The sequence below is a fragment of the Aphis gossypii genome, chromosome 1 (genome assembly GCF_020184175.1).
Source record: "Aphis gossypii isolate Hap1 chromosome 1, ASM2018417v2, whole genome shotgun sequence".
Classification (NCBI taxonomy): domain Eukaryota; kingdom Metazoa; phylum Arthropoda; class Insecta; order Hemiptera; family Aphididae; genus Aphis; species Aphis gossypii.
In genome coordinates, this window is record NC_065530.1 from 54664387 (window position 1) to 54687668 (window position 23282).

The 23282-nt window shown below is 34.4% G+C and overlaps 2 protein-coding genes across 7 annotated transcripts in view; one reads left to right on the forward strand and one right to left on the reverse strand.

Moving 5' to 3' along the window:
• LOC114125222 (uncharacterized) overlaps window positions 1–9040 on the reverse strand; it is a 34357-nt gene extending 25317 nt beyond the window's left edge. Inside the window, exon 1 of the mRNA XM_027988768.2 lies at window positions 8661–9040. Coding sequence (XP_027844569.2) covers window positions 8661–8664 — 4 coding nt within the window. The 5' untranslated portion in view covers window positions 8665–9040. The remainder of the gene's footprint in view (window positions 1–8660) is intronic.
• The window catches only part of LOC114125220 (autophagy-related protein 16-1), a 230141-nt gene that overhangs the window by 37032 nt on the left and 169827 nt on the right, over window positions 1–23282 (forward strand). The window lies entirely within an intron of this gene.

Consider the following 23282-nt stretch of genomic DNA (forward strand, 5'->3'; position numbering starts at 1 on the left):
AAGAAATGAAAATTATAATGTGACTTATTGAATTGGTGCCATATGTACTCTAACATTTGCATATTTATAATAGCGGTATAAGAACAATTAAAAAAACTGAGATTCTTCTCCCTATCGTTCAAAATCTTTATTTTTATATCGTGTATGGTAATATTTAAACGAGTGTGCGTTGTATGATGTATAATATTTTGATGTTCTGTAAAGAATCTATGCAATTTTACCACCAGAAGGTTGTGAAATATTTTTCATTTAAAATGTAATATTAACTATTAGTTACGATTACTTGTACTTAAAAATAAATGTTTGACAAACATAAAAACTGATTAACCGAGTAATGATGAATAGTACGGTTCAAAAAATCATCTTGCATACTTATTATTATTTACGACCTTATTAGTTTGTTTATTACATACGCATCTACGTATATAGATCAGTGTTATTAGTAATTACAACGGTCGATTTGTCAATCTCGGTCGTAGGTAATTGGTATTATACGGTGAGTACCTTTAACTCCAGCTCGTATATGTTCACCGTTATCGCGTAATGATTGATACTGATTTTTTTCAAAAATTTTTTCTTGCCACTAAAACGTTTCAGAAATGTTTTTTAACGCCGTAACGGAGTTGAGTACGCGTGAGCGCAACAAGTACACATCGTAATAATATATGTATATATTATTATTATTATTCACGACAGAGTCAAGCCACGCGACCGCGGTCGTCAATTGACTGTGGGTCAATACGGAATTGGGTATTGTTCGATGCACTGGCCGTACGGTAAATCGTTAATGTAAAAAAAAAAAAATAAAATAAAGTCTTAAATAACGAAATTCAATTTCCATACCACCGCACATTGCGCTCTCGTACACACACATATTATAACACGATGCAGAGTCGAAATAAATTGCCAGCACGTGCATCAGAAGAGACACGGCGAATATATCGTTATTATATCGAACGGCGTCGAAGACAATTATTTAACGTCGTCGTCAGTTTTTTCATTCTTATTTTTTTCTCTGCAAAAACATTCACAAAGAGCAACGGGACTCGCGGACAGCGCGGAATTCATTTCACCTATATAAGAGTATATATAATAATAATATATACAGAGTGCGTGGCGGCGGAGTCTCCACTCTGGATGGCCAAATTAGTATCATGTATATAGGTAGGTAGGTTAGGTACCTACCTATAATATACGTGGCCGGTGGTGCGTAAACGTTTTTAATTGTCGGCCCGTTATGTACGAGCACTTGCACTATGTTTATATATATGTGTGTATATTATTGTGGATTCCTTCTGTTCATTTAGGCAATTTATTACGTCGCGTAGTGTATAATATCCAAGTGTTAAACGCATATTTTCAGAGAAAATAATATGAATTAAAAAAAAATAATAAATAAATAAACGGAAAATTTTTCCGTACGAAACGAAACGAGTGCTGTGGGTACTTTATTATATTATGCGGACGGTCGTTATCGTACGAAACGGTTAAAATGTGTGTATGCGTATAATATTATATCGGTTATTAATAAGTCATCATAGCCTGCTGTTGTATCGGCACGTTTGTAGCCTAACGTTAAAGTTACCGGCGACGCCGCGAGTCGACAACGGACTTCCGCGAAGACTGACCGTGAGACCATTGGAGCCCACTGATGAACATTTAACAGGCTCTCGCGTGCTTTTTCTCACGCGAGTTCGGTGTAGGTATAGTGTTTAGGCCCGGATGTTTCGTCGGAATCGGAGTTATAGAAATTGAATTTGTGACCCTAATTGAAAACGTCTCATACAATATATTAGCTATATAGTTGCGTGCGTTCGTATACTGCGTATGTTTTGTGTGCGTACGGGAAACCTTTTGAAAACTATCGACGAAGATGTAATCGGTGAAACGATTACCGCAGGGAAGAAATCGAACGTTTATACATTCCCGCATGTCTATATCGATTTTTCTTCCATTTCACGTGTAGAGAACGGTCACGCTATAATAGTATAATGTATATAACATAATCACACGATTATAATATTATAAAGGTACACTAAAAATCTCGGTTCGCGTGCAACTTTTCCGTCACCAATACACTAGCTGTATACCTGCCATATTATAATAAGGATATAAGTGCACGCGACGAGTATGAAAACGAAAATTGGTGGCATCAACGGCCGCGATGATTTAGGACGAGTGTCTTAGATTTTGTTTGATTGCATCTACATATTATAATACTATATAATACGAATTTTATTCCATCATGAATACCGCCGTTTTGTTTTCGTTCGCCCGACCATGGGTCATTATACGACTAGATAATAACATTATCTCTGCAGGAAACTGGAGTCCGAACGTTTGCAAATCGTACTAAAACAGTTTATATCCGCTGTTCGTTGTATATATCGCATAACGAGTGTCTATGCGTATAACGGATACGACTACTTTATGGACCATGCAAAAATAAATTAATGTACCAGAGACATGAGGTATAATGTTTTATAATGTAATGTATTAATTTAGGTATATGGAGTTTTCCCTCTTATAAAGAAGTATAAGCAGAAAAGAAAAATACACAAATAATATGTGAAATACGGCGGCCTTTGCGTGAATATAATCTTATTATTATTCGTTTTTCTTCTTCTTGTACTCATCAATGTTAACACTTTGTGAAGTCAAACATAATGACGTTTACCGTGTACATTTGACGCTTGACCGAGGTCAAAACAGCATGAATTCAGGTAAATTAATATCGATATGTTATTAATATTTTAAATATAGCCATATGTTAATTATACCGCGATTACATAAAACACTTGCAATTTTAAAGGTACAATTAAAACAATACTGTGGAGGTTCTGCAGTTTTTTGTTGATGATACGCATTGTGTGAATAACTATGTATTATAATCATCAATAATTGTATATATTATGCAGACCACTGTATCGATTTGGACGTGAAGGTCAGCTTAAAGAATATTAGCCGCCGCCCGGTGAAAAATTAATATCCGCCGACACAAGAGGACTGTGTATTATTAATTATTATTATATATTTATAAATGCAGTACTTATATTAATAATTGTGTGGGTATAAATATGTTTGGAGGACAAGCCGAATGCATCTTCTTAATATTTTTAACTTTAATCTAAAAACCTCTATTCAAACCAAACGAATATAATGTGAATTTAGGTAATAATATTATATTACTATTATACAATCAGGACATCTATTCTTAAAAGATATTTATCTTTTTTTGCTCTAGTGACTGTGACGCGTTTTATTAGTAAATTACCTACCGAATGTAGTCCGATCACTTGATATGTTTTATAGATATTATTTTATCTCATTTATAATTAAATAGACATAAGGATATAAGGTTTATATAATAATCATACTTCGTTCAAATGATACTAGGATTTTTTTTTAAAGAAACTGAAACTAAGAATTGATCGATTTTTGATTTATTGATAATATGAATATTTGATTCGTCGAAGTTTTTTGATAGAGGTATTCGCAATTTTCAGCAAAATCGTTTTTATTTTTTAATATGCAAATGTCCATGCCGTAGTTAAGGAATATGCGATGGATCACTCTCATTATCGTACCCCACGGCCGTAGGTCAGTCAAGCGATCACTACTATTATTATTATTATTATTATTGTTTAATCATGTATTATTTTGGATAACGACGTGCGTGTACAGTCAAGTGGACGAGAGTGACTGTGTGAGAATCGGATCAGTTGACGACTACGACGAACCTCGTTGACACACATATTATCGGCGTGCGTTTGGCCTTGACGACGATCTGTTTGCCATTACAGTTTTTTATTCGTTATTATTATCATTGTAGTATTATTGTTATTATTATTATTATTACTACTATATTTCGGTCGGACGTGCAGTCGTCATGTGATACATTCGTTAATGGAACGTAATGACACTCATTATACGCCGCACTGCCGATCTCGTTCAATTGTCTCCGTCGGGTCCGTCCCTCGACGATATATTTTTATTATATCAGGTGAACGTATCAATTACAAACCGGCTCCAAATCTTCGGTCCACTTGGTTTTTTTCGATTATTTATTTTTTTTTTTTTGAACGGTTTTCATCAAAAATGTATTTGTTGTCGCCTCCGCTGTTTCGCATTTTGAAATTGTAACAATAATTGTATGTGTTCGCATAGTTGTATTGATTAAAATAACATGAGTGTATATCAAAACTTATTAGAAGAGTTAAAACGAACTGTGATCATCATTAAAGATTATTTAGGTATATATCTACCTAATTTTTTTGCGTTATGTACCAAACCAATATTACTTAACCAAGTCTAACAGCTAATAATCAATTTTTCGAAACTACATCTTCCTGTAATAACGCGCCGTGAATAGTGTTGAGCAAATCTAATGCTTTAACTTAAATATCATTTAGTATTTAAACGTATATATTAACCTCTCAGTAGTTTATTAAATGACAGAATAGGAAATATTTTCATGTCCCGTTCAAACTAAATAGCTTACTAACTCATTATTTTTAATTGACCAAGACAGGGTAGTCCCTTTGAAGGTTAACCCCTTGTCTATAACATTTATATCTACACTTGCCCTAGGAGTTTATAATATTATGTTATGATTTTCTAATCTTTTTAAATAGTATACCGTTTAATTATAGGCAGGTAGTATATAGCATGTACTTTCCGTATAAAGTTATATGACCGTATACTTGTAGGTCGTATTATGACTATAACGGTTTACTTCGCCGCGTATTTTAATCTTCGTCAATAATTTTTGGTTTATGTGTGTACAATGTACATAATATCATATAATGCTGTGATGTCGACCTGTCGTTACAAATATATTATAATTTGTGCACTACCTACATACGTGTAATAATAATTATATATTCGATATAATATAATATAATATAATATATTATATTATGTATGCGTAAAAACGTAAAATATAACGACGGCTTCAACTTCGTTAATAGTTTTTTTTAAAAATGACCTGGTAACTGGTTTATGTTTAGTATAAAAAAAAATAAGAATATTATCGAGATGAAAAAACAAACATTAAAATAACGTTGGGCGTATTAGCCTCAGGTTTTGTCGTTGTTAAATGCACAATAAAATCATTTTGTAACGATTAAGTCTAACTTATAATATTTTACAAGAATCATATAATACTCCTTTTTAGTAGATATAAGTGTATATATATATAATTACAGTTAAAATTTCACGAAAATTGATAGTTATTAAATTTTAAAATTAATCTGATGATCGAATACTAATGTGTTGTCATAGGTACCTACTAGTTAATAAACAGGTTTATTTTTAAAATTTATTATAAAAAAGTAAATCTGTATGTCATATTTTAATAATGTCTATTACATTTCGTTAGTTTGTTTTCATTACTATCTTTTCATTACTCAGTTCCTTAAAGTACTATTCAAGAAATTTTAACCTTAGTGATTATTTTATGCTGTAACATAATGATATTATATATAATTTAAATTAAAGTTAAGTTAAAAAATATAATTGGGCAATGATTATAGAAAAATTCAGAAATAGTTATTACTTTTCAGTGATTAATATTGATCTCTATAATTATTCCTTTATTAACCATTGAACAGACAGTAGACGTATCATGTGTATAGTTAATGTATAATGTTATGAACAATTTTTTTTATTATTATAATCTGCATGTTTGCGACAGGGTTTAAACTTTCAGCTTCTATGATATTTTGGTACCAAATCATTGGCAACATGATTAGGGACTTTTATATGATTATATTGTTGCCAATTTTATTACCTCTAGTGCGTATTATAATCATATCATACCTCGACCGTGAATGATTTATAGGTATAGGCACTGTCGCGAGAATAACTATTATTGTTGAAGGTGATAAATTCTATCGATTTTTTCCCCGTGAACCTACCTATATTATATGCATACCGCGCAGCAATGAAACACGACTCCCGTTATTGGGAAGATATGAATAAAAATAATAATTAATGAATATTTATGCCGTTTTATTTTCGTATATACTACTATACTTGAATATAATGTACGTCTTATAACGCGTATTCGCAATACAATTATAATATATACGTACGCGGGCAATTAAACAACGTTACGTGTGGTGTTTTAAACGCCTATTATTATTATTATTATTATTATTATTATGACATCTTCGAGAGATTACTGTTTGTACAAATCTCGAAGCACGTTGAACCTGCGTATACGTGTACTTATATCCTCATGAAACACTTCGATTTATTATAATTCTGTGCGTGTGCGTGTGCATGTGGTGTTTTTAGGTATATAGGTAAAATAAATTATAATAGTATATAATGTGCGTTGTGTTGTGTTAAAACCAGTCCCGCGTATCGGATAAAATTAACAGATATATAATAATATATGTATTCTGTAAGGTTCGCTATTTAATATTATGCATTTTTCGTTTGTTTTAAATTTTAAATAAATTTACCTCGCAAAAAATCGTGTCCGTCTGAAACAAAACGGTATTAGCCGAGGGAAATTAAGAGAGCGAACATATTTTCTTGGTATAACGGCGTGGTCGTTCAGCACATGACGTAATAAGACAAATGAACACTACGCGAAAAAAACTCATGAGGATAATCAAAACACAAACACTGTGATGAATTGATCAGTCGGCGGAAGAATAAATCCGCGCTCGATTTCGATGATACATCTGGCTATTATTTTTGTCACCATCTATATATATATATATATATACGTATAATATAATATGTATTCTATGTTTAAAATTAACTTAGACGATATGCAATTACGTTACAATGTTTAGAACCGTGGCGTCGCTTTCGCCGGGCGTGAAGAAGTTTTCGAGGAAACAGACCCGCGTGAAGAAATTGCGTGATTTTCACGATATTTTTCATTTGCTGGCAACGATGATCTCTACACAACTGGGTTTTCTTAACGATTGTGTGTTATGGGTGCCGTATATTATTTACGTATTGCGTATATATATACTATATGCCTATACTTAATGTATATATTACATTGTATAATATTCATTATGTTATACACTATTGTGGTGCAGTATATCGCAATCATCAGTTCGTTTATCAGCCTCTGTTGCCCGCCCCATAAATTATTATTATTCATAAACTTTGCACTGATCTATATTCATAGGTACACAATATTTTTATGATATAATGTGTTTTACTTATCATCCGAAATTCCGCGATGAAATCTATACTGCGCGACGAGAGTTGTCTGGCGGCCCAGATAGCCCCAAAGCTGAGAACACTAGTCGATATTATATACTATTATACGTATATTATAGAACAGGCACACGTTTTTGAACCCGAGTATTACTCCGCACGTCTCATCGCATACCTCTCATATACGACGAATATTATAGATATCGCAGACGTACCGACGGACGGGTCACGTATATTATTATGACGTGTTCGATTGTTATCCGCGACGCGCGCGCGTAGACTGCAGCTGCACTAGCAGCAGCGACGCCCGTGTATCGTGTGTGCATAATATTATTCCCTATTATTATTATTATTATAGGTATATATTATACTGTTATATATGACGGTCATTCCCGTCAAAGCGGCGGTCGGTTCTAGTAGACTTTTTTTTCTCTTTATGCTGTAAGCCTCCTAGAAACCGAAATACGGAAACATAATTTGACGCGGACTATATAATTATTAACACACGAATAGCGTACTTGATTTTTCAGTGTATATAACGCCGTACCGCCACGGATAATACGAAAATTCTAGACGATACATATTATGCATTGTTTGTGCATATTATACAACGTATAAATACGGTCTCGATACGTTTATAGGTACATCATATTTTTAACTATGCACTGCAATTAGTATAAGCGATAAACATTCATGCGCAATTCTACATTATACTAGGTAGTGTTTTACATGCGATATATACAATTTTATTACGGCGTGTATATTTTTTAGATTACCGGTGAAGCAGAGACGTGTTGAAAATCGGAATAACTTAACCCCAAGAGGTTTTGAATAGGTACCCAAAACTATAAATCGATCGAAAATCGTGTCAATTGCAGTTACGCGTTTTTCAAAATACTCTGATTTATCAGTATCTGAGTACGAGGAAAAAATACAGAATATCCAAGCAATGGGTCCTAACCAAAATAGTTATTTTAAATTCAATATCTCACTATGACTATGTTTAGTGTGATATTGAATTTAAAAACTATTTATACTATACATACTGCACTGTGTGTTGTATTATAGTATTTATAGTATTGAGGTGAGTGAAATGAAACGAGCTTCCTCAACAACAGTTCTCAGGTATACGGCTTTATTCATTTTCGAAACATAATATTTGCCACTGATGAAATATACAGTTTTTATTGAAAAAAATATATATGTATATATATAGGTATATTATTTCATGTAACGACGGAATGTTATCGTAGAAGAGAAAAAGAGAGAGAGATAGAAAACGATAAATATTGTTATTACTATACTACGTGTGTTGGCCGTTTCTGTAATAATATATTTGACCGATCGAAAAACCGCAAAATAGCGCGTATAGATGATATTGCAGTGAGATAAAGATTTGCAAATTCGCAAAACAAAAAAAAAATAAAAATATTCTTAAGATTAAGGTCAAAGACCTGTTTACAATTTCTTACCCATTTGAAACGGTGGTAGTCTTCGTAAAATGACGTCAGAAGAAGGTGCTTCCGTGTAGGTGGTATGTTGTTTTTAGCACGGCGAACTGGACCGCTCCCCGGCTGGATTCAAAAACGACGCACAACAGAACCGAACAAAACGAATTTTGGATCAAAATTAAATTTAAAAATTTTTTTCGCAAAAAACTGCACTCGCGCGGATGAGGTGTGTGCGGCAAGTGGGAAACGACGGCGATGAAATATGAGCAATTTTTATAATTTGTCGGATGAAATTGTATAGTTGTGTTTCGTCGGAAATTTATAAAGTATAATATGTTATACGGTGTGCAAATGTACGAAAGAAAATATCAGACCTTGGCCTTCGCCAGTCCACTGGCAACGGACTATTGAAGAACCGATCGGAGACACCGTTGGTCGGCGGTCCATCCGGAGCCCAGGTGCCCCCTTCCACGCGACCGCGGTGGCCACTTCCGACGGCGGTGGCGGCGGCGGTGGCTCTGTGACGTCACGCCGCAAGAAACGCTTCCGCGTGGAACGGAGTGGTATGGCAGCAGCAGTCGCCGACGACTTCTTCTTTCCCCGCCGCCGCTGCGTCCTATATACACAGCGTATAGGCGACGGCACACGACACGACGACCGTCTCCCATAGTTTAATAGTATATATATTTATATATATATTATACAATATTATATTTATAACCATGTACGTATATTTATTCTTTTTTCAACCACCGTAAAGTCATCATATTTTATTAAAACGGTCCCGATAGACTTTATCGGATACGATTCACGCACCTACATGAAATATTATATTATAACGTATATACTAACAATACTGTATAAACATAAATCCGATACATTTCATGTATACGATGCCCGTTTACGGCGTTGCTTTGCAGTAGAAACACTTCCGACGAAGTGTCTTCGGACTTAATGTTGAGACCATAATATGTATTATCAGTTATCACAAATATTCTATTAAATCGTAGGGCTTCGGTGGTTGGAGACGTCGTCGAAATTATCTTCTTTATTATTTATTGGATGTTGTAAAAATCCGGCTGTTGTAAAATGTATAATGTAGGATGTAGGTACATGATCTACGAAATTCTTTATTATATTTGTGTACAGTTTCGTTAGCTAAATTCGGATAAAAATAGTATATGTAATAGAGATTGATAAAAAATGATTTGATATAACATAAATTTGGATTGTCTTCCTCACGTAATGTTTTGTCTAAATTTTTTTTTATAATAACCTTTATATAGATTATAGGAAGTATAATGCAACATTTTTTGAATGGCAAAATAAGTTTTGCACTTGTGCTGTACTTACTGGCTACTTGACATGCATGCTTTAAACGGCTCGTTACGAATGTGCAGTTAAGTGTAGCTGTGCAGTCGTGTCAAATTTTGACCCCGTAGGTTAGGTTTTATAATAATGGTCTCTTGCAGACGTCGATTAATTAACCATATTTATGTTTATCAATATATAAATTACGATGATGTTTACGTTTGTATAAGACAATATTGATAACGTCAGTGGATGACGACTACACGGTGCTATGAGTACTATTGCGCTGACATCAACGACTTTGTTTAATAAACTATAAGACTTCAATCCGTCTTATACATGGAGACATCGTTTCTGTGTAAACGTAACAATCGCAAGGACGAGATATACGACGGCGGAAACAATGTAAGGTTTGGTTATATAATGATAAATGTATATATATATATATATATTATAGTAAGTATAGATTATGTTATACACTTTCATGAGTATATTATTGTGTATGCAGTCTGTCGCCTCCTATATTTGTATTGTTTATAAGGTGTGTAAAGGGTGTATGTATGTATGAGTGTGTGTTTTAGTCGAGACCGGCTCCGAGTTCGTCAGCAGTCAAAATAAATGAAAACATGAATGAACGTCCGCCACCGCGCGCCCAGAGGTCTACCCGGAGGTCGTGACCAAAGTGGGTGATCCAAGTCGGGGCCCGCCTATACATGATTATTCCGATCCAAATCGTTTTGTGTGTACTATGATATTATGATATTATATTATTATTATGCGTGCGACGACTGAGTACTCGATTATAGTTGTGCAATTATGCAATAAAATATATTATACGACGGCAATGTGGTGTTAGTATTTGAGTGATTTTTTTCGATGAATTTTTTAAAATTACAAACACACTTCGTCTTACGCGTTATATACCAATATGCGTAATATTACGACGTTCGCGTGTGTAATGTTGTACGCAAATTTCTACTGTGTCTAGTTATGATAGAGGAAGGTCTTTTCGGACTCTAATTTTGCCCAGAATATAATATTTATGCTTATGTAGTTATCATAATTAGTAATATGTATTAATAAAATATAATTTTATTTAACCTTATATATTATGGTTTTATTGTGGTTGTTGCGAGATCACATCTTATTTATTAATCATAAGTTATTAATTTTTACTACATATTTATTAAACGTTTAATTTGTTATTTGTATTTAATAATTTCTTTATACTTTTAAAGTTATATCAATCGATTACCTATTGCAAGGTCCAACAACTTAATCCCTTCTACCCCTTTTGCAGGGACATTGTAAGCAACTGTTCGTTTTTCTTTGTTTTTTTTTATGATATTAAACCAATATGATTTTACGTTTAAAATATTTTACAGCAAAATTTATGTTTGAAAGAAACCAATGAGGGTGTAAAATTATTAATACCGGATGCCAAAGTTCAGAATAAGTATCTGTACGACGTCTATTCGAATTCAGAGGTACGAGTGCATGTCTGTTCTCTCCATATCTCTGAGTCGGTTTGACATTGAGTTTTTGACTTTGAGTTTTACGGCGGTATGCGATCGCATTTCTCGCGTGGGAAGCTATACATTTTATACCTCGCCCAGAAATTTGCACACATATATTATATATTTCTATAGGTATTGTGAATACCTTGTCATACCGCCACCACCACCGCCATCACTGAGTTTAATTGCTCGATAACAATGCGCAGGTGTTTTGCTTTGTGCTGCAAATTGTTTTCGATACCATAATGGAACTTCCTAGACCTACAGCACCAAGGATATTGATCGGATCTCGTCAAAAGCTACGCAAGCTGTCTACGTAGTTTTACAGTGATTTGTCATTGTAGACATTCTTGATGAAATTCAATATTACGTAGAAATAAGCCACCATGCTTAGAGTACCTATAGTTGGACGGAGTTTTGAAATAATTCATAGGTCGAGAAAGTAGGCATACAATATTTTCTGACGAATTATTTTAGATGTTAAAAAAAAACAATTTGCTTAGTAAAAATCTATTGTAAGGCTAATGACATCGTTGTCTTACTTGTAAGTTTTTACATTATATCCAATTTACGAAAATAATCACTGAACAAAATTATGCTATACCTACCTACCTTGTATTATATTGGAAGTTTATGAAATTGATTTCTGTCAAAAACTTTATTTATTATGCCTTTAATATTTCTTTCATATATATATAGCGACTAAAGATGATCATTATTTTATAAAGATAATAATTATCAGTTATTATTTTCGTTAAAAACTATAATTATTTTTAAAAAAGAGGCGTATGTACGTTTGGAGATCGCGTGTTTCCAAAAAAAAAAAAAAGTAATATGTAATATATTCATAATTTAGACAAGCTTGTATTTTATTTTTTTTTTCTGAAGAAGAAGAATGCATTGAAAAACCCGAAACTCAAAATTTGAATACTTATTATATATTTAACCGTCAATGATTGCTTTTAAAAACAGAAAGTGGGTATAATTATGATTATTAATATTTGTATATAGGTATATACTATTGTTATACTCGTGGGTACGGAAGAGATTATTGCCTACTAACCTACCTTTTATGTTTATACGTATAATGGCATCTACAACATGATAAATAATGACTGTGCAATCCAAATTAACTTTTAAAGGAATTAACAATTCAAACATTGGGGTGTAAACGCCTACATCGGCGTGATTGTCCGTAAAACATTGAAAGTAATAGAAAATTACGAGCGCAACTACAGTACAACTATAGTGCTTAGCTACTATATTCCATCTGTAAGTACACGATTTATATATATACGTTATACACATTATACATGATCAGCATTGGATTTCCGCGTATTTTTATTTTGTTGTTTCGTGTCAAGTGGAATGTCCGAAATGATTGCAGATCGAAGGGGTCAACTTTTAGTATTATTTTCTATCTCCTACCCCTCCCCCTCACAACGTGATATATTATATAGGTCTGTCGTGATTTTCGGACAATGTATACAACACGAACAACTCGGCCGCGGTATCATTACACCAGTGGTATAATATAATATTTGTTTTGTTTTCTTCAAGTTGACCAACATTCGTTTCGTAGGTATTCGTCTCATCGGCGCGTTATATTCCGCTCGCTATAGGTACGGCAAAATTTCCGGATGCGTCAATACGCAGTAGGCAAATAATCCCAAATGAATTAGAACAAAAACGTATATTATGTATCATGCACTTAAACGCACGAAAAACACCGTTCCGCCTGCACATCCACCGCGCCGTGTGATCGGGCACAAAAGAGCTGCGGCGACTATAATATTATACACAGTACGTATATAGCATAATATAGGTACTCGCTTCCCGTATACAACATGTACGGGTCCGTTATACTCATATAATGTACCTATCAGCGACACCGGCGCATTGTCTTAAAGGGCTTTCGAGTGTCTCGCTATGCATGTGATATACATAGCGCGGCGCACATATATATACATATATTATACGTATATGTACACTGTCAGCGAGTATTGTAATTATTGTTGTTTCGACACATTTTAATTGTAAATCGGAATTTAATATATACGTACACGTCACACATATATATTAAACGTACGTGTCGTGCACCGTTAACCGATTGTGTACTTAAATGCGCGTGTGTGTGTGTGATGTGTCCGCCGAAGAAACACTTAACGTAAATCGTGTTGCCCACCCCCGTTCGTCGTAGGTATATCAAAATACACATTGCATGGCGTTCAATTGAGCACTCTCGCGACCGACTCACAACCGCCTCGGTATAGGTACGTGTAATGTATTATATGACCCATAAGCAAACACTGCGTCGGCACGGTATATACATCTATATAATATTATGTGTAGCCCTCTTAAAGATATCTCATATAGTGACTGTTTAATACGGACGTAGAGACGATTTTGATGTTAGAGACGTTTAGCGCATCTGCAGCGGCCAAACGAACGGCAGTTTGATTTTATATACTTATGAATTTTGTTTTCACTGTGGTTTTACCAAGGAATTCTATAATAATTTCGATACCACTTTATAATAAAAAATTTAAATCAAAATACATCGTGGATAAATCACACGCTTATATCGACGTAAGTTAGATAAGATGCAGTTCTGTATTATACTATTACCGTACCGCAGATAATTGGTTATCCAACCTATTTGAACCTATTAATAGAGAAATATAAGGAAACATGTATTGTTTAATTTTAATATTTTTCAATACTTTTTAAGAAGTTAAAAAATAACATAGTATTGCAAATTGTTAAATTTAGTTATTTCACTAGGATTCATCAATAAAATACTCAATATGTTCTTAGTTATAACATTTGTTTTTTTGTCACATTTTTTGAAAAATTTGATCTATGAGAAAGTGAAAAAAAAATTTTCGACAAGCATCGAAAGGTGAAAGGTTACCAGTTTAATTTTACTTCGCTAAAATCCGACTGACTCATCATAACTGTCACATATACGACACATTTAAAGTATAGAATGATCACGTGACAAGTGGAAATATACTTGTATAGTCCATATAATATTTTATTTACAGGTACTCCATCTTGTATGCTACCTACCGCATCGCCGTTAGTGCAATGTGTGTTGTCAACCAACAAATTATAAACCGTGACTTATAATTCTAGCTAGACAAAGATCTTCATTTATATTTAACTACGTAATTAATTATTGGTTGTTGAGATAAATATCATCAGAGTACGACCATATACTATCTCGTAAGTTTTAGGACCATCGACATCGTATACTATGCCTAATCGAAATTATATAAAGCAAATAACTGAACAAAATCAATACGTGCATCGTATCAAGTATTTATGATTTTATGTTTTTGAATAGCAAATTAAAGTATAGAACAAAAACACGATAAGCAAAAAATATTTCGGATATAAATTAATATATAATTTAACTTTTAATTTAATTTTCTGTGTGTATATCTTCAATGGTTAGGTTAAAATTTAACTATTACTATATTTAAAAAAAACATATTCTGCAGAATTTTCTATAGTGCCTCCTGCCGTCGTTCTGATTTCCTACACTGTTCCCCACCAGACCCACCTCACTGGGTGTGAAGTCCACACACACGTGAAAATTCTGTACTTAGAGAAAGGGGTGCAAATGCTACTCACTGAAATCTTCCCATCCCTAGCGAAAAGACTTCGATAAAGACCCTGATAGTCGTTCGAATAAAAACAAATTTAAAAAAAAAAATCTCCTTTTTTCTTTTTATACTATTTATTACTTCCTCAATTGTTTTTATTGTTATTTTTTTTTGCAAACAGATTGAATAAAACATTTATTGAACAAAAAAAAAAAAAATAAAATAAAATAAAATAAAATATGGAATAAATTATAAAATACATTTTTCATATTTTGAAACATACAATTAAAATAACATAGGTAATATGTATAATAATGTAATAATTTGACAATGATGAGTATATTATTTTGAGTAGAAGAAGTATGTTATATCTAAATGATCTTACAATTGATTAGTATTAGTAGTATACTTGACATGCCATAGCGAGTATGATTAACTCGTTAGTCGAGTACCAGCATGTACCACCTATAATACGACCCTTTCTAAAGTGCAACACATTTTGTAGAACAATTTCTTTTTTTCCATATGACAATAAATAATAACAATATGATACTTATGCCGACAACATAACGTCTCATATATTATGTTTATCACATTAGTACACCCTCCAATAGGAACCTACCCTATCTTTCGTTTAGTGTCAGATCTAAGTCTTATGGAAAGCAGGAGAGTATAACTAATCTACCGACGACTGTGACACGTACTATGACGATATACGCATTGTTAACGCTTGCAACGATTAATAATTTTCACGACCGACCCGGTTTTCAGTTGTATACGACCGGCGTGCGTCCACGACCTGCTACAGCACAAACCCTTCTATCACGCCTCGGGACAGTTAGCGTGGCGGCGGCACGTCCGCCGTGGCGTTTGATATTTATTTTTTTCTCTTTTCCCGCGATCCATCTACAAAAGTCGCCTCGACGCGCGTGTGGAACTTCCTTCGTACAGGGGATATAACACACGTTACCGTGCCGGCGACTATGGGAGAATATAATGCGAGATTTCGCTGCACGAACAGGCTATGGGCAGTGATTCGGCGGCGGCGGCGGCGGGCACAGCAGCTCCTATTCACATGTACGTTTTACAAGCATATATATCGTGTATATGCTTATTTATTATTATTTTTTTTTTTTTTATTGACAAGGAAATCGTTTGTGTACAAGTACAGTGTGTGAGTGCGTGTAACGACGACAATATGTCCGCGAGGCCTATGGGATCTAGGACGTGCTTAATAATCCGTTCGTATGGTAATTACCTTCGTACACACACACACACACACGCTCATTGCAGACTGGCGTTCGCGTACACTACTGACCCATAATATTGTATACACGGTGTACCGACCGTATTATAGATAATATATTATGTGTAATACATGCATTATTATTATCGTCGTGTGCATATTATAATATAGGTATATGTATTATGTGTGCGATGTGCGGCGAAGAATGCGTCGTCGCGGGTGCTCGCCGCACAATGAGATCCTATTACGTATTCACGTTCGGGTTTTAGGAGCGGGGAAAACCGCGGTCGGGTTACTTGGCGGCGTCCTGCAGATATTAATATGACGGTATAAAACCCTTCCGATTTGCTCGTGTCGTCTGCTGTTATATACGCGCATAATTATATATATATTCCTCGCCAATTAGCGTATATACGCGATGCAATATTGTGTAGCGTAATTTAATATATAATATAATTTATAATATCGCGTTTCGCGACGCCGCCGCCGCACAATCGGTAAACCGACGACCGATTGTGTTTGCGACAAAAATACTAGCTACGACGCGTTTACAGCTAGAACAGAGATCATGATGCCAAGCAGTGACTTTAACGTTCCTATACGTGTATAGTACCGTGTTGTACCCCATACTTCCGATTAAATCTTCGTGTCCACCTCCCGTGACTCTCCGGCGTTTCGACGAGGACTTTTCCAGCCTTTTTTTTATTCACCTCTCGCAAATGCGCCATATGGCTCGTCGGGGACTCTATATACCGCATATTATTATTGTAGATATCATATTATTATTATTATTATTATTATTTTTTTTTTTTTTATTGACAAGGAAATCGTTTGTGTACAAGTACAGTGTGTGAGTGCGTGTAACGACGACAATATGTCCGCGAGGCCTATGGGATCTAGGACGTGCTTAATAATCCGTTCGTATGGTAATTACCTTCGTACACACACACACACACACGCTCATTGCAGACTGGCGTTCGCGTACACTACTGACCCATAATATTGTATACACGGTGTACCGACCGTATTATAGATAATATATTATGTGTAATACATGCATTATTATTATCGTCGTGTGCATATTATAATATAGGTATATGTATTATGTGTGCGATGTGCGGCGAAGAATGCGTCGTCGCGGGTGCGCGCCGCACAATGAGATCCTATTACGTATTCACGTTCGAGTTTTAGGAGCGGGGAAAACCGCGGTCGGGTTACTTGGCGGCGTCCTGCAGATATTAATATGACGGTATAAAACCCTTCCGATTTGCTCGTGTCGTCTGCTGTTATATACGCGCATAATTATATATATATTCCTCGCCAATTAGCGTATATACGCGATGCAATATTGTGTAGCGTAATTTAATATATAATATAATTTATAATATCGCGTTTCGCGACGCCGCCGCCGCACAATCGGTAAACCGACGACCGATTGTGTTTGCGACAAAAATACTAGCTACGACGCGTTTACAGCTAGAACAGAGATCATGATGCCAAGCAGTGACTTTAACGTTCCTATACGTGTATAGTACCGTGTTGTACCCCATACTTCCGATTAAATCTTCGTGTCCACCTCCCGTGACTCTCCGGCGTTTCGACGAGGACTTTTCCAGCCTTTTTTTTATTCACCTCTCGCAAATGCGCCATATGGCTCGTCGGCGACTCTATATACCGCATATTATTGTAGATATCATATTATTATTATTATTATTATTATTGTCGTCGTCGTTGTCGCGTTGTCATTGTCTCCGTCGCGAATAGCGGACGCAAACGTTCGATAATGGTCGCGGTCACTATATTATTATTATCGTCGTCGTCATCGCGGTTTTGTCTTTCGCGCTCGGTCGGACGCCTCGTATATACGGGATTTTATGTACCTATACACCATATAAGTTGGGTGTACTATGGATATTATAATATACTTTTTGCGATCTATCGCGTTTCGCACGACGACGACTATTGTAAAATCGCAATCGGCGACGGCGGGCGATAAATATGTTATCCATATACATGTATAAATACGGGCTGCGTTTTAAGTTCAATACCACAAAATATACTATATAAACTGTTCTGCTATATGATTGTAGAGTACTACTATAGTCTACCTTATTATTGAACCATCGGTTTACTTTAAAGTTCGTATATCAAAAATAGTTAGTTCAGTATTCGGAAAAACAAGTTATTCCTATACGGCTGTACAAAAATAAAATGAGAAATTACACCTATAGTTAATAAAGATTTAGAAATTTGAGTGTACGATGTACCTAAAGTTTATATAATTATACTTAATTTAAAAAAAACATTACCTATTATTATATATGTATCTATTAAATTCAAATCATGTCTTCATCAAATAATTGGCTTAACACGATTAGGAAATTTCAACTCGGTTTGCCTACACTCGACGCACCATGGATAATGTCAAGTGAATCGAAACGAAATCGTAAACATTATAGAAAAAAGGTTAAAGATTCCAAATACTGCACGCGCACGTCACACGAGCTGCAGTACGTTTCGGCTCCCGCGGGGATAAAGATCCGCAAATTATATTTATATACGAGCCGAACACGATAAACTAATTCTACACTCGTATAAGGTACCTATAGGTGTCTTTAGCGCACGAAACCATTTTAGTTGGCGTAGCGTTTAATTTCCATGCAGACGATTATATTGTATGATTCATATTATATGCTCGCGTCGCCCATGGCGTACGATGTATATAATAGTACGCACATAGTACCAATAAACTTCGTCTATAAACGACTGTTTATGTATGTTATAAAGTGATGATGATTATTTTACTATGTGTGTGTGTGTATATGTGTTTATACACACTTGGCCGAGACGAGCATTTCGTGTGATAATTCGTGATTGTAATATGTATACAAAAGTATCTGGCAATTATCGCATCCGTTGCTAATATAATATGCGCAATGTGTCCCGTTATAATTTCCTGCAGTCTATACTTGTAGTATATATATAATATATATAGCATTTATCGTATATTTTTGTTCGGAGGGGGAAAATTCGCACTCGTTTACCCCGGGTGAGATTTTTTGTGTTTAGGGGTTCTCCAAAAGTCTTTTCGTTGCAGGTAGAGGAGATGTGTTACTCGTGCACGGTGACACGCGTCCACCACTTTCTTCGTAGACACATATTATTAGACCGAGGAGTACTTCCTATTAATTCTATATTAGTAGTAGTATGATAGTTTGATATTATTTCATAGATGGTTAAATAAACTATGTATATATACGTATATTACACTCATCGAGTCGTGAGGATGATGCGGTGGCAGTCGAGTCGTGTCGTGTCTATTCGTATACGGTTTTTAGTTTCCTCGGTGCGCTGATCGCCGGGGACATCGGGAAACGGTCCGAAAATCGGTAGGAATTGGGTCAGTACTCTTTGACAACAACGACGACGACGAAAAAGGGAAAAAATAGCGGTCAGCGCGCCGAACAATGGCCGGAAGAAGACACACTCGGTCGGCAGCGGCGGCGGACGCGTATTCGTTGTTAACGCGCGCCCGACAGACACGAGCTCTACATACCTATATATATATATTATATAGGTATATACGCGGTCTGCACTATCCGTCGACCACTCCACCCCACATCATGGGTACGACTCTCGCCACTGATTTATCGGTTTGTTGGTCGCAATTATTAAACAGTAATATGTACGAACATACATAAATATACATCCCAGCGATGCGTATTTTTTTTTATTTTTTGTACATAATACAGTCGTTGCCTGTTGCACTTACTGTGACGTGTAATACGTATCGCCGAGAACTATGGAGAAACGAAAAAAAAGCCATACGCATATTATATGTATACGAATAGCGTGTCCTCGCGTCGAACGACTTACAAGAAAATATCTGTTAAGTTAATCTCAAAACGTAAATTATTTGCGTGTCTTTATTTTCAAAAGCTATTATACGCATGCATAGTATTATATATGAACTAATATCTGTTTTCCAGTGTACAAATATTATTATTCCATTTTGAATTCTATTGTTAACTTTTCATTGATTGTTTTTGAATAATTAATTTAAAACGACGTATTTCACACAAATCATTTCTATCCCATTTCATATAGGTGGAGTATAGTGCCATATTAAGTAATGCTATGTGAGAACATTTTATAAAATTGTTAAGATGAAATAATTGTTTATTCAAGATATTGACGCTAAGTCCTAAGAGCAGATAAGATTGTAATCACGTTTTAATAAAATGTCTAATATCTAGAAATTGTCAATCATCCTGTCGGCGCCAAACTTTATATCAGATATTGTAAGTATTTTTTCTCGTTTTTGACGGGCAATGAAATAATCACGATTTTGAATTTTAAATTTTTGGTGGCAAATTATTATTACACGCGGTGCTTATGAAATTTCTCTTAGATTTTTTTTAAAATTAAATTTAAAATCGATCTCTGTGCGCGTTTTATGTGGTAGAAACGTAAGCAAACTAAACTGAGTTAGAAACAGTATGATTTTTTATTTGTGCCACAATTCCCGAGCCCTACAGCGAATAACGTATTTCACATCACGAGCGAGTATTTAAATAATTGTACATCTATTATTATTATTATATTATAATACCCGAGTAGAGAACTACAAACACTATAAATACGTGCACTTAATGTATACGTACTACGGCGTTTGGTGCTAAACTCTTTTATAATATATAAATATATAATATAATACGACGTTTAACAGTACTAACCCAACAGTGGTACTCAATATATATATATAAGTAAGTTAAACGCACGCGGGTTGTCCAGGTGATAATTTAATTTCGACATGTGTCTTTGTGCGATAAACACTGGACGTGTGCGTGTATCTGCGAACACGGCGGCAGTAGCACACACACACACACACACACTCACACATAACATATAATATATATTATATTCATGCTTCACAGATTCGTTTAATGCCATTATTATCGTCTCATGAACTGGGTACGTAAACGTGTGTATATAGTATATAAATATAAATATATATATTATACATAGGTATACCTACGACTGTTGAACGACGCGATCCGTTATACTTAAGCGTGTATTTTCGTTAAACTATTGAATGGGATAATCTGTTATATTAAAAATCGATATAATAATAATATACACGTACTGAGTGCGCAGCGCAGCTCCGTAAACGTTAGACGATGTGTCGTGTCCATAGGTGAACGATTTAGGTGTAAGTTAGAAAGTTCTAAAATAATTTATGTCTCACAGCCCATTGGGGCTTTTTCTCGCATCACCCTACGTACTATATGCAATGATAATAATAATAATAATTGATTGGCCATCTGTAGGTACATTTAAGTATAAATTTCAATACAAGATTAACGAGTTTAGATAATGGGCCAACTCACCATTTAGAATAACCTATTATTGATAAATTTGGAGTATTTTAAATAAAAGATAAGAATACAAAATAAAAAAATATACATTAGTCATTATAAATTTATCTTAAATCATTGAGATTCACGACATTTACACTATATGTTCTTAAACGTTGATTTAATTTATACCATATATTTTTTATTTATTTATTTTGAGTAGAATATAGGGTTTGTAATTTATAACATGATTTGGGGCTATATAGAAACCTGGACTTACTTAAGAAAAATATTAATTTTATTACAACATTTGGATGAGAGGAATCGTTGTGTTATTTTTCGGCCTTAAATTATTAATAATATAATATGTTTTTTTAAAATTAATTAGATTTAATTTACATGTAAAATAAAACAATTTTTATGAAATAGTCGTTGTACGCAGAGAACAAAATTTACTACCCGGATTCGTATTTCATATGACAAGACGTTTTAAGCTGGAAAACTAGAAAAATGAAATAGTCGTCATTATCATAATAATACGAGTTCAAATATCGCTGTTAACAATGTAAATCTACGCGTATTGGCGAAAAACATTCTATCGTACGCGCTACCATCATTTTACTCGATCTTCATAATACAAGCAATAATATAGAGTTAGTACACGTACGTATAATGTTTTGTATTTATAACATTCCGCACTGCAGCAGAGAATACCGCTGGAACGCTAAATTTTTATATTAATTATATATCGGCATGGACTGTTTGTTTTGTAATCATCATACACAATATTACACATACTATATATATATATATATATATATCTGAAAGAATACGTATATAATAGAGACGTATAAATATTTTAGAAGAAGGAAAAGACCTAACGATGTAGATAATAATATTAAAAAAAAAAAAAAATAAATAAATAAACGGTTGCGGTAAGAATGAAAAATCATTAACTCGGTTGACGCGGATGAGTCGATAATTGATAATAATAATCCACAACTATAGTGTGTGGGGTGGGGGAACGACGGTAACGAGAAAAAAAAACGTATCACGATGGTGTTCGTAAAATATCGTTTCGAGCAAGAGAATACTCACAATCGCATTAACGGTATTTATTATATAATATTATGTTAGCATAATATTTATATTATCAAAACGAGGAAGTTTTATTCGTCGTGGACCGTGCGTTGCGACGGTTATAGTGGAAAAAGTTTTTATTCTAATTCACAGCTAGCGTTAAATTTGTGCGATATTATTCATCGTCGGCCACTTGTGAAATACACATGTATATCGTGTAATATATATATACTAAATACTTACATATTACTATTGTAGATATGCGCTGTGGCATTGCGTTCAGCGGAGGTTCCGTACAAGCGTGAGCTCGGGGCGCGGGTTAACGGACTCATCGGAAACGGAACGGGCGCGCTTATTACTATGTACGCGTACCATTCTGTGTGTGTGTGTGTGTGACGTCCGAATCTTCAGTATGTACAGTGCACCGAGGACGGTGAAACAGCAACAATTCGAAAATCATAGAGGTGTATGTAATAATAATAATAATAATATAATATAATATTATTATTTTTGTTGTTATC